General features: G+C 30.7%; 1 protein-coding gene across 1 annotated transcript; it reads left to right on the plus strand.

The window, feature by feature from the left end:
* Positions 1 to 8,376: 8,376 nt before the first annotated feature.
* On the plus strand, positions 8,377 to 11,941 carry LOC114179102 (AP2-like ethylene-responsive transcription factor AIL5). Its single transcript, XM_028065321.1, has 9 exons — positions 8,377 to 8,524; positions 8,624 to 8,945; positions 9,049 to 9,131; positions 9,672 to 9,680; positions 9,897 to 9,985; positions 10,104 to 10,177; positions 10,266 to 10,316; positions 10,430 to 10,506; positions 10,791 to 11,941. The coding sequence occupies exons 1-9, from the start codon at positions 8,377 to 8,379 to the stop codon at positions 11,510 to 11,512; spliced, it is 1,575 nt and encodes a 524-aa protein (XP_027921122.1). The 3' UTR covers positions 11,513 to 11,941.
* Positions 11,942 to 14,197: the final 2,256 nt, after the last annotated feature.

Genomic DNA, 14,197 nt, shown 5'->3' on the forward strand with positions numbered 1-14,197 from the left:
TGATTTTAAATTAAAAGGGTTGTGCTTCTTAGTTTCAGTCCTTATACATAATAGGTTTTGAAGGAAAATAATTAGAATGATATTACATGACTTAGAGTATTACATAATAAGATGTTACGATCAATACTTCTTCTATTTGGTACAATAAACTAGACAATAGTATGCACACACGAATTTTATGTTATGATCTTAAACCAGGACTGTGCTTCTAGTTGATGATGATAATATATTTTGATATAAAAAAAAGAAGAAGAAGAAAAACTCCCGAAATAATATTAATTAATATTGTCATGTGGAGAAGGCATCGTCAATATTTTCCACTTCTGGTATGATCCTGTCGGTACATTTATTTGGTGTTGTGTTCATTTGTTTGTGATTCATTTGGTTGTTTCTTAGTGTTGAAGAATTATTGTTGACACAATTGAGAAATATTTTTGGTGGAGAAGGAGAAGTCTCTCACGTAATTTTGTTTATACAATAATGTCATTAACTATGAACATTTACGTCATGCACCTAATAATACAAACCATCCTTCAATTTATCCAATAATGCTATCCCAACACGTGCACTTTTCATTATTCTTCCTATTCTCACTTCTAATAATTCAAACATTTCACTACTTCAAACGCATTATGATAAGCGAATTAAGCTATTAAAACTTTTCAAAAATAACCATTATCACATCTCTTCAAATCATACCTATCTAAAACAAAAGTGTTATCATTTAAATTATTGTCTGTGAAACTCCAACAAAAAGACAAAGCCACAATCAACCTAGTGAATGCATGTCACTTACTACCACGCGCACTTAGATTTTAAAATGTTAATTATAAGATAATTTAATTTACTAAGTTTCTTTTATTAAATTAATTTCTTTCAACCAAGAATTACGTGATTATGTAATTTCCCATCAGAAAACTTCGACCTTCTTTGGGTGTCTTTAGTTTGTTTTTTTAGTTAGCCTAATCGAAATTAGACATTAACGAGCTGAAAAAAAATTTTAGGTTTAATTTCCGTTGAAAATTTTAAAATTCAAACCTGATATTTCATTTGAGGAATTGTAGAGCGGTTTTTAACTCGATGCATTAAAAATATTTCAAAATTTATTTAAAAAATATTTTAACTTGGTTTTATCTAAACGCAATTTGTTTTCATTTCTGATAGAAAAATTGTTGAAACTCACAATCCAAACAACATCTAATTTTTCTGATATAAACATTTTACTTTGTCGAATATTATTTAATGTTAATTTGGAACTACCAATATAATTAGCTATGTAACACACTAAAATTTAGCGTAAATTTAAACTTTATCGTGAATTTATATTTATATTTTTTTTATAACGCCATCATATATATATATATATATATATATATATATATATATATATATATATATATATTAGAATAATGGGAGATACAATATTAATATTAATGAGATGTAAACATAATTTACAATATATTTATAAGTAATTGATATTATGTCTACTCAACACTTTAATATATATATATATATATATATATATATATATATATATTTGGGAAAATCATGGGAGATACAATATTAATGAGATGTGAACCTAATCTACAATTTATTTATAAGAAATTGACATTATCTCTATCCCAACACTTTAAGATAAAGAATTTAATTCTTATATGGTGCTAAATTTTTTCATTCTTATTCAATGTGAGACTTAGGTCGTGTTCTTTTGAGACGAATGATAAGAAGAAGAGAGAGAGGGAGGAAGAGATGAGAATGATTAGATGGTGAAGTTTATGTTGTTTTTTTTAAGGGATTAGGAAGTGATTTTAGAATAGATTAGAAAGCGAAATTCAAGAAAGTTTGTGATTGAATTGAATGATGTGACATATAAAAAATAATTAATAGATAAAAAATGAGATTATCAAAATATCTCTAATGTTAAAAGTAATATAAAATGTTATATAAATCATTTAGAATAATTTATTTAATTTATATTGATTGTGTGAAATAATAAAAAATATATTTATAAAAAATGAATAATAAAATTTATTTGGTATAAAATTAAATTTGACATTTATCAATTTAATGTTTATATAAAAATAATTTAATTATGTTGTAACAAAAAATAAATAAGATATATATATATATATATATATATATATATATAGATATATATTGTTTTTAAGTCTTTGAAGTATAAATTTTTTTCTTATTTGATATGAACATATTTTTTTTAATTTGATTATGTTTGTTAATAATATAGGTAACAGTTTTTAATAAATTTGTTTTCTTTTCTTCCAATTTTATAGAATTATATATTGTTTATATATTTTTAACTTTTATATTTTTAGATGTTTATTAATAATAAAATTTTTATTTATTTTTATTAATAAATTAAAACTAAAATTACATATTTATTTTTTTTAAAATTAAAATTGGTAAACATTAATAAATTAAGCTATCTAAAAATTTAAAGTAAATAATATTTTCACATGGCACGTCAAAGAAAAACATATGAAAATTGAAAGACTAGAATAAATTAAAATTATTTTTTTACTATTTCATTAAATGATTAACAAATAATTGAAAACAAAATTTTATTGAAAAATGTATTAACAATAAATATAACGAGGATAAAGTGGTAATTTCTTATCCATTACATTCTAATCTTTCCAGCAATAGTGGGATGAAATCTTTTAGCAATCCCTCTATTCTATCTCTGTCATTTCCTTGCATTACCCCAAAAAGAACAAGGTGATCATCATTTATGTCTTCCTCTCCAATCCTCTTGAAACATTAGATCGAGTCAAAAGAATATGACCTTACCTTAGATTTACAGTTGGACTCCGATCCATTTTTTAATCTTTCAAAAGAGGATTACCGAAAAGATATATCATCAATGAGACATGAGTTCAACATACAGATAAATGGTTGATACTACCTTTATCCCAAAACCATAAGACAATGAGTTTATGAATTTTATCTTTTTAGTCATTGTCTTCCTCAATTTTAAACAAGGTGAGACTTAAACTCACAATTTGTTGTACATGGTATTGAGGGTATAGTAAATAGATATAAAATAATAGATATATTTTGTTATGAACATGCTTACTAAGAAATATGTTGGTCAAATCTTTCGGAATTATAATTCATTTTTTGTATTGTATTTTTAGCTTGGGTTTAAATAAACTTATATCACAATTAAAATTTATATATCTTGAAAATATCTCTTGTATGTTTTTGGAATCATGAACAAAAGTTACTCGAGGTAATGATTTTTCATATCTTTTACTAACATTGGATTAATTTTTATGTACTTTTATATATAAATTTTCTACATATTTTAAAATTATATTAGTATTTCATACGTTATCATGTACAATATCTCGTGATTTTATTACAAATATTTTAAAATGACAAAATTTCGCCCTCACGTGCTAATATATAAAATTTTCAAGACCTAAGATGCTCATATGAGGCTAGAATTACATTTAACATGTTGATTAGTTTCAAGGTAAATCAATGATAATAAATAATAATTCATGCATCAAAACTAATGATGATTTCATCAACACATATTCTTTTCAATTTTTCCATTTAACCATACATTTTAAAAGAACAGTGGTTGAAATGCTCAATATCTCACATGCAAGAATGATAATACATTCTTTCTCAATGTATAATTTCACGCCCTTTTTATTATAAAAAGTATTTAGTTTTCTTTATTCTTTAGATTCTTGTAGATATTTGGGTTTTGGAAAACATATTGAAATACCACACCACAAACATTTTTTTATCATTTCAAACTTGAAACTCTAAAAATTATAATATCTCATAATCAATCTCCAACTCACAGTTTAATGAAAGAAGAGCTTACATATTCACACCTCCAAATATTCAGACTTGATTCCATTAAATTTTGTATCCATGCTCCAAGTAGGGTAAACCCTGCTTTTTATTTGTAAAATCAGAATAAATTTTTATTTGACCATAAATATATTGAATTAAAATTAATTAAAACACTTTCAAAAACGAATCATTAATAGTCTTACGCATGCTTCAAGAAACCATTTAAGTTTCATAAAACATATTTTGATATTTATTTTGACATGTGTCACTAGTGTAATGACAACAAAGTGAATTTATTGTGGAAGGTCCACACTATAGTAATGATTCTGTGACTACCAGTAATGTTTTTCGTTTGCATTCTCTATCAACTACTCCCTTTCTTCATTTTAGCTCTCTTGCTTCCCAAGAAAAAACCACTTTCTTTTCAAATATGTTTTAGAATCTCGACAAAATATTATTTTTCTATCATATTTTACGTCGTTTTATAAATTTGGAATATATATTTATTATAGTAGATGGAGAGAAATAAGTAGAATAAAAAGTGGACAATTATTTTATTGAAATCAAGATTTTTTTATTTTTATTTTTACTTTTGCGAAGTAATCTTAAGTGTATCAGTAAAAGAAATTATTGGTGAGAAAAGAAAGTTTTTTTATTTAAAATTTAATAGAGAAAATCCGTTAAGTTGAGAATTATATTAAGGTGACTTGTAGAAAGAAAAAAAATGGTTATTTAATACTATTTTGACAATTATTTGACCATTCACACAGAGATAAAATAATAATAAAAAATATAAATTTTTATATTAGCCAAAAAAGAAAAGAAAATAAAAGATAGTTAAGAATAACATCAAATAAATGTATAAGAAATTTAGATATCAATAAAAGTTGGAAAAAAAAGAAGCAAAAGATAGAGACCAACACATGCATGATAAATAGATAATAAATATGTTATGAAGCATCTAACAATTATTTTCTATACACTATGAGAAATAAATCTCAAGTATGTACAGAATCGATCTTCTACAGTTTAATCTCTCTAATACCCAACATTTCAAATTCAAAACTATTGATTAATATAATAAAAATAATAAAGAGGAATCAGGTCAATGTCATTATTATTGTTACTGAAAAAAAATTATGCTGCAGAGGCAATAGATGATCCGTGTTGTAAGTATATGATTATTTATATTTTAGTATACATGATAAATATTTATTTTATATAATTAAATTTTCTAATGAAAAATAGATCCTATTTTCGATGGTTAAGCTCATAAGTACGCATAAAGAATAGATCCTATTTGACATTATTTTATTAACTATTTTTAATATATATATATATATAATAAAAATTTACATATTAAATATTGTTATTTACGTTTAGCTTATTTTTAATTAGAATATTGGGAGCCAATAACATGATACAGAATCGAATTAATTCGACAAATCTATTTTGTTAGAAGTTTGGATTGTTGGATACATTTGTCCACGTTCAGAATTTTGTCCAGGTCGAATGTCTGCATTCGTCACCTTGTACAGTATTTTTAAAATATAAATATATTTTATATAAACATTAAAATAAGATTTAAAATAATATCTATATATACTTGTAAAATATATTAAAATATAAAATCTTATTTGAAATAAATATTTATTTACACAAAAAATATAAGATATATGTAGATAATAAAAAATATGATTTAATATTATATAATTTTTAATCACCTAAGTTTATATTTTAATCTGAATTTGAGATCTAAGTTAAAATTAATAACATAATTACTGCATGTAGAGAGTAAAAAAAGTTAAAATACTCACATAGCTTCATATATTTTTCGACAAATGTTAAAATTTTCTTTACTATAAACATTAAAATATTGAGTAGACATCCATAGAGTGACATGCACAAAACAGTGTATGTCTATTCTAAATACACGATAAAACTACTCTTATTTGTACGTTCCCATCATGTTCTAAAATGACTAAACTAATATTTTAGGTATTTTGAATACCTTAAGTTAAGTTTAGGCAAGTTTTATAGAGAAAAAGTTATGTGATTGACAAAAGGCTCGTTTTCACCACTGTAATTTGATTTTACTCAAATATTATATTGAGTAGACAATTTTATACAATATTTTTGGTTCTTAACTTTTTTCTCTTTTATGGTTTTTCCGTATTTAGATTTCCTATTTTTTACCGACTTATTCATTTAAAGTTAGTTATAATTTTATTTTTCCCTAAAACATCGTATTATTTTAACCTTTCTTTCTAAGAGAAAAACTCAGAAGATTTCATTTGTTCTAAACTTTATTTGGAAGACATTTGACAAAAAAATATTAATGTACTTTAAAATTTTTGTTAGACTTATAGGGTTGTGTGTCGTAAAAGTTTTGACGTAAAATGTCTGTGATTTTCAACTGTGTGCTTTAAGTTATGGTGAAGAAAGTTCTGAAAAGGAAAATTGTGAAATTGATATAAAGATTGGTAAAAAAATGAAAGTAGTAGGGTTTGGGAGGAGTATGGGCGGGAAGAGGAGACGTTGAAGGAGTCAAAAGAAAATGTGTTGCTGCGCTTTATAAATTCACACAAACAAACACGCCAGTTTATCTTCCCATAATATTTTATCATTATTTGGCTTAATTTATAGAGACGCCTTATTTGTATGGAAAATGATTTTTTAATTATTAAATTTTAACAATTTTATATTAAAATCTTTTCTAAGTGGTTTTCATTTTTTCTTTTTTCTCATTCTTAATATTTTAAAATCATTGAGAAGATAACATTTCATATTATAAGAAAAAGTTGTCAAAATTTAGTAGTTAAAGTATCATTGTCCCAATTATATATTGTGTTGCTTTGAATGAATGTATTATTAAAAAAAATAGAAAACAATGATTAATAAGTGAGTAGAATGTTATTTTAAAAGTGATACAAGATCACATCATGTTGTAAAAAGAAATTATCAAAATTTAGTAGTCAAAATATCATCATCTTCAAAGAAATTCACTGAAGATCTAATCTCACAACCCATAATAAAATTAAAGAGAGATACTACCAAATTACCCTTTTACTTATATTCATTCTCTTTATTATGAAAAAATAACATAATAAAAATTAATAACGCAGATCATAATTTATTATGGTTATAGTAAAACTTTATTACTTCTGAAATTAATATTAAAAAGAAAAAAGTCTCAATGTGAATAAATTATTTTTTATCTTATATATTAAATTTATTTTCATACAAAATGTATATATAAAATATATTGTATTATTCTTTTATAAATATTTTTTTATATTTTCAATTCTTCAATAAAATTTATAAAAATAATTTTATATTACATATAACAATAGAGATATTTTAATAATCTAACTTTTTAATATGTCACATCAATCCGTTCAAAAATTTTACTTCTTAATTCATTCTAAAATTATTTTCGATCCTTAAAAGAAATGATACTAATTTTACCATACAATTCTTCTGTTTTATCCCTCTTCTTCTAATCATGGTGTTAAAATTTTTTGTAAGAGAAATAAATGAATAGAGAGAGAGCAGGCATGTTGAAATCGAAATGGGTGATGGGTCAGCGTGTCCCCTCTTCTTCCCTCTTGCTTCCCTACAATCATACACTAAACATTACTAACACAAAATGGTGCATCATCTCTTATACACATGTCTATGTATTTCGATCTTTATATTACTATATCATCATAACTTAATTCACCCATAAATATCTCTCTTATACCCATACTTTTATTGCATCAAAATTTCCATCTCTATCCCAACCAATGCTTTTTCAATCTTGGGACCGCCCATTCTTCCTCCAAAAACCATCCTCTTTATTTTTATCTTTTCTCTCCCTCCTCCTTCATTTCCTCTCATCAATTTCAATTTAATCACACTAACTCACTCACATATAGCGCTGGAGATCAAATCAAAATTTACATAAAACAAAATGTTGTTTTTTTTCCCTCTTCGCAGTATCAGACATGCATCGTATAATAAGATGATACCGTATGCATATTGACACAAATTTGAACAGGAATAGATATTTGTCGGTTGCGGGAGTGAAGATTATTTTATGGATATGTTAGGAAAAGATATATATATGCACACATGCACGGAAGGCATGGGCGTTTTATGCATTCATGGATCATATTTAAACATATTTGGTATTATTAGAACGTAATAGTAATAATAAAAAAAAAAGGTTAATATATATATTTATAAAATGATAGCATAGAAATGTCACTGTTGTGTGGCATATCTATCTACAACAGCCATCCTAAGAGAAAGAACCTCGTTTTTGGTGAACCCTAAGAAGCAGCTGAGTTGAGTCGAGTTGAGTCTCTCTCTTGGAGCACCTCTATATCTGTGTCATAATCTCACCCCTTTCTTCTTCAACCCTTCTCCTTCTCTCTCTCTCTCTCTATCTCTCTCTCGAATAGATTCTATAAGATCGCAGTTTCCAAAGACCCCAACTGAAGTTCAAACCCCATAATCTCTCTTTCACGCTCATCGAAGACAACACAACACACAAACAACATGGACTCTTCTTCATCACCGCCAAACAACAACAACTCTCTCGCTTTCTCTCTTTCCAATCACTTCCCAAACCCTTCTTCCTCTCACTCTACCTCTCCTCTCTCCCTTTTCCACTCCTTCACCTCCTATCCATCTCTCACCCTCACAGGTTCCTTTTTTTCTCTCTCTATACTCTTTAAAATATTTATTTTCTCTCACTTTAAGTAAAATCTTCCTAAAATATTTTATTAATATTCCATAACTTCAGGCAACAGCACGGTGGATGCACCACCGGAGGCAGCAGGCCGCGGAGGGGCCACCAACCTCTCCATATTCACCGCTGCTCCCAAGTTCGAGGACTTTCTAGGCGGTTCCGCCACAGCAGACACCACCGCCACGGCTGCACCGCCACAACTCCCGCAGTTCTCCACTGACAACAACCTATACGAATCGGAGCTGAAGACAACTATAGCCGCGTGCTTTCCTCGCGGCTTCGCCGCAGAAACAAGCACCGAACCTCAAAAGCCGTCTCCGAAGAAAACCGTGGACACCTTCGGCCAGCGCACTTCCATCTACCGTGGCGTCACCAGGTATCTTTTTCATCGCCACCTTTTTTTCGCCGTCATTGTTTCATTTCTAAATAATTGTTTTTGTTTATTTATCTGTTTTTTTTTTCTTGTTTCTTATTTTCAGGCACAGATGGACCGGGAGATATGAAGCTCATCTATGGGACAATAGTTGTAGAAGGGAAGGACAGAGTAGGAAAGGAAGACAAGGTAAAGATACTATTACATGCTAGTTTTAGGTATTATTTATTGTTGTTAGAGAGGGGTTGAGGCTAACGTGCACCGGGGAGGGTGCAGGCGCGAACCGGGTCCACGAGATCTGGAACTGAGTGTGAAACGGTCCACTGAATGTGACCGGAATAAATGGGAGTAAAAGAATGTGGCTCACCGTGTATATAATCCCAATGAAAACCCTTCTCAATGGTTCAGATTACTCTGCCAGCCTCGCAGGAGCATTAGATTGCTGAGTTTGTGTGTGTAGTAACAGTGCGACGAGTGTCATGTCTGTCTAGGTTTTACGAAGTGAAACAGTGAGTGGCACAGTGCGTGCTTTTTTATTTTTTATTTTTCTTTTTCATTAGTTCATTAGTGATATTAATGATATTATTTTTGTGTGATGACTGATGTGAGTGAATGGAGGTGGTGGTGTTAAAGATTCTGACCGTGCTTTGTTTTGTTTCTTTGCGTGGCTTTTGTACCTGGGGAATGATTGCTGACTCGTGGGATCTTTTGCTCATTATGTGGTTTCAGTTTATTTGGGTGAGTATGATTATTACTTTGCAGCATTACATGACTTGGTTTAGACATTGACCTCATCATTTGTTTTACCGTAGCAGCACATATTCTCTTCCATCTCCTGTTCATTTATGATCATGAGTTTGATTGCGCATTTCTTAGATTCAGATTCTTCCCAAGGATCCTAATCATTTTAGTCAAAAAATGACTTTTTTGTTTCTTCCTCCTTTCTGTGTTTAGGTGGTTATGACAAAGAAGATAAGGCAGCTAGAGCTTACGACCTCGCTGCTCTCAAGTACTGGGGTCCAACCACCACCACCAACTTTCCGGTTAGTAGAAGACACGGTTTCATTTTTACCTGTATTATGTATTACTATGCACCCGTTAGCTTTTGTGTGCGTGATTCAAACCTTTCTATAGTTGATAATCTTATTCTGCATTTCACAGATTTCCAACTATGAGAAGGAGCTGGGGGAGATGAAGAACATGACGAGGCAAGAGTTTGTTGCTTCTCTGCGAAGGTAAAATTAGTTATTTTTATTAAAATGTGAGGTAGGAGAATAGTTTTATGGGCATGTTTAATTTATTTTGGCTCCCTCCATGTTACAGGAAGAGCAGTGGTTTCTCTAGGGGGGCCTCTATATACAGAGGAGTGACGAGGTATTTGTCTATGTTGTACTTTTAGGTTTTAACGTTTTGTGGCCTCATTTTCATTCCTTTTGACCGCTAGCGGATATCTATTGATTCTGAATGAATAAAATAATTTGATTCAGACACCACCAGCATGGCCGATGGCAGGCGAGAATAGGCAGAGTTGCCGGAAACAAAGACCTCTACCTTGGCACTTTCAGTGAGTCATCAAAATCTTCCTTATATTCACATCAATTATTGTCTACTTTCTTGCTTTCCATTCCTCTACACATGTCCTTTTTTTTGAAAAGGAAACAACTTCCTAAAATTTTGTACACATACACACAAGATGCTGCTGCTGGCAATGAGGTGTTTGTTAAAACTACCCAAATGGCCAAAAATCCCTTGCCACTTGCCAAGTTGCATATTTTTATTTTTTTTGTTTTGTTTTGAAGTTTATGATTTGATACTAACTAAAAGGAGTAATTTTCTTAAAAAAATTAGGCACTCAAGAGGAAGCTGCGGAGGCCTATGACATTGCAGCTATCAAATTCAGGGGGTTAAATGCAGTGACAAACTTCGACATGAGTCGCTACGACGTGAAGAGCATTGCGAACAGCACACTTCCCATTGGGGGTTTATCCAGCAAGAACAAAACCTCCGGAGATTCTGCATCTGAGAGCAAAAGCCACGAGGCAAGCCGATCCGACGAACGAGATCCATCGTCAGCTTCATCCGTGACCTTTGGATCACAGCAGCAGCAGCAGCAGCCTTCCAGCTCTACCTTAAGCTTTGCCATCCCTATCAAGCAAGACCCTTCAGATTACTGGTCCATCCTGGGGTACCACAATCCTACCCTGGACAACAGGGGGGTCAGGAACACTACCAGTGTTACTACAACTTCACCCTTCCAAATGGACCTCTCAAGTGCCCCCTCAAGTACCGGCAGTGAAAACAACGCCGCGTTTTTCAGTGGAGGAGGCGTCTTTGTTCAGCAACAAAGTGCTCATGGTCACGCTAATGCTAATGGTCATGGTCATGGAAATGGAAGCAGTGGTTCTTTAAGCTGTTCAATCCCATTCGCCACGCCCATCTTTTCTCTAAATAGCAATACTAGTTATGAGAGCAGTGCTGGTTACGGCAACTGGATTGGACCTACTCTGCACACATTCCAATCCCATGCAAAACCAAGTCTCTTTCAAACCCCAATATTTGGCATGGAATGAGCTCATGCACGAGGTAGGATGAGAATCTGTGCATATAATGATGAAAGGGGAAGGAAAGAAGTGGTGATGGGGTTTTAGCATGCAACACAACGCAATGCAACGCAAGGACGAACGGACCAGTCTCTTTAGCTGATGCACCATTTCAATGAGTTGGACTGACACTCATAATTCATCACAACCGTAGCTAGACCTAGCTGACACTGTACTAACTCAAACTTCCTTTGTTGTGTTTTCTATCATTTCTCTTTCTTTTTTTCTTTTTTTTTTCTTTTACGCCTTTAGCTTTTTGTCCCTGTTAATATACTGACATGATTTCATGAGTATAATGGGAAGGAAATCCTTTTGTGTAATCCCTTTCATCTTATTTATTTGTTGGTATCACCTTGCCATCCATGCGAAAAGCATTCAATGCCTACATATATTGCAGCACCTTTAGCACAATGTCTTTTTTACCATTTTGGGTAAATTCGCATCAAATGTGTGGAATAGTTTAATTTTCTGGTTTCCAAATAATTGAAAATAAGAAATTGACCAAGTTTTGGAACAAAATGACTAGGGACGTATGATTATCCGCTTTAGTGTTTTTTGTCCATCGGGTGCGACCAGTGTGCTACGGAAAAAGCTGAGGTTATATTCGTTGAGTTAGTCTTGGAAGAATTTGAAAACTGGCGTTTATTGTGAGTGCTTCTTTCTCTTTCGGCTAGGCTTGTTTCACATGCAGCCACACCTCTCTCTCTCTCTCTCTCTCTCTCTCTCTCTCTCTCTCTGTCTCTCTCTGTACTTTATATATACTCAGTCATTTGCTTTTACTTTTTACTAGGAACAAAATTTTAATGCTTTTTTGTTTTTTGGAAGAGTACATATTTCTTAAATTCTTCATTTTTGTTAAAGGTGTAATTTTTTACTTTAAAATTTGATTTTTAAATAGCCCATCAAAGTCTAAGATATTTAATAAACGAACATTATAAGCTTCATCTCTTGCGACTGATTCATGATGATAATTCTAGAAAATGACGGTGCATAGTTGCGTATGTTTTTATTCAATTTAAACGTCTTGGTTTGATGTAATAACAGTTAGCCAACAAAATTGACGCAACAGGTTTTTAGAACAGAGTCATGGTCTGAAGCTGTTAAATGTAAATGAATTATACGTTAAAATGTGTGGTGTTTTATGTTGAAAGGGAAGTGAGGTTTTGATGATCGTAATGGGAAGAGCGGAAGAAATAAGCAAAGTGAAAGAGTGTAGGAGAAGGTAATAATTGGTCCTATATAGTTGTGTACTAGTTACACTAGAAAGGTAAGTCCGGGGCCACTAATTATGAGGGAGCACAATTTTGACCAAAAGTTGGATAATCGAAATTCAAAAGTGAAAAAATAAAGTATAACTAGCAAGGATCATGATACACATAGGACAGAAACAAAAACCGTAATATTGTTAGTGTTGTTGTGAACTTTTTGCAATGGGTCCCTTCCTTTTAGACTAGTTACAACTGGACTTTAGTTTGGAGACACAAGTTCAAAAATTGAAAGAAAAATGGAAGGAGAAAAAGGAGGGAATAGAAGAAGAAAATAAAAATAATGTGTTTTGGTGTGTGTCCCTTGAAGGGTTATGATCAGTGTCCTGTGTGTACCTTTCGGCGCTTATTAGATCCTTCCCCACCATGCCCTCATCTTTGACCATTGCTTTGACTATTGCATCTTTTTGTTTGAAGCACTACGTTATATGGAAGTGTACTGAAAATGGAACCTATAACACCAATACAGCATTCTTCCGAGTAATGCCATCTCCAACATTAATTTCCAACCCCTTCACCTGAACATCTCTTCTATCTTTTGCCGTGAACCATAACCAAAACAGACAAGAATATTCCAAACTTTTCCTTCTTTTTCTCTTTCTCTCTCTCTCTCTCTCTGTGATACCATGCATGACCACGAGGGTACTATCTTCTTCTCACTGCCCAGGTTAAACACAAGTACAAAACTAACCAAATACTAAAACCTATTTAATTTGCCTTTAATGATGCATAAATTACTCACAACGTGTGAGATCTCCTTCTATAATGTCTTTGCTATCATCATGCATCTTTTTAACTATCATAATCTCTCTCTCTCACTATGTCTGTCTCCACATTCACAGTTTTTGTTTCCTCAAAATATTTTTCATTTTTAAGAAAAGCGTTTGTTATTTCTTATCTAATAATGTCTCCAATTAATTATATCGTAAAATAATGAGGCGAAGGACTAGTACTCGTGTTATACATGCTAATTTGAAACATCCTCAAAATAATTTATATCTGAATCTTATTCTAATCCAGAAAGCAAGCTGTAAATATTTGAAAATATAAAGATGGTTACGATAAAGTGATTTGTAATTTAAAGGTGAAAATTGACAATGGAAAGGGAAATGAAAATAGCAGTATACAAACCTAAATAAAATTTACATGACTTTAAATACAAAAGCAATGTAGATGATTAGGAAAATAATAAAGACTTTCATAAAAAAAAAAAAAGAACAGAAAAGTTGAAAATGCATACTTTTTTCTTCTTCATGAAACAAGGAGTCTTTGATGCGTAGCTGTTACAAGAATATTCGGTGAAAGTATTTCAATCACCAATGAAAAATACAATTCCTATTTATAAATCCCCTAACCTAATATAATCATACATGTAATAACACCTCTCAAT

Source organism: Vigna unguiculata, chromosome 3, assembly GCF_004118075.2.
Source record: "Vigna unguiculata cultivar IT97K-499-35 chromosome 3, ASM411807v1, whole genome shotgun sequence".
NCBI lineage: Eukaryota > Viridiplantae > Streptophyta > Magnoliopsida > Fabales > Fabaceae > Vigna > Vigna unguiculata.

Bases quoted from the DNA above. Each gene is read 5' to 3' on its own strand.
- LOC114179102 (XM_028065321.1), top strand. From the start codon at position 8,377: ATGGACTCTTCTTCATCACCGCCAAACAACAACAACTCTCTCGCTTTC. The intron at 8,946-9,048 runs GTATCTTTTTCA...TCTTATTTTCAG, and splicing joins ATCTACCGTGGCGTCACCAG to GCACAGATGGACCGGGAGAT. The intron at 9,986-10,103 runs GTTAGTAGAAGA...TGCATTTCACAG, and splicing joins CCACCACCACCAACTTTCCG to ATTTCCAACTATGAGAAGGA.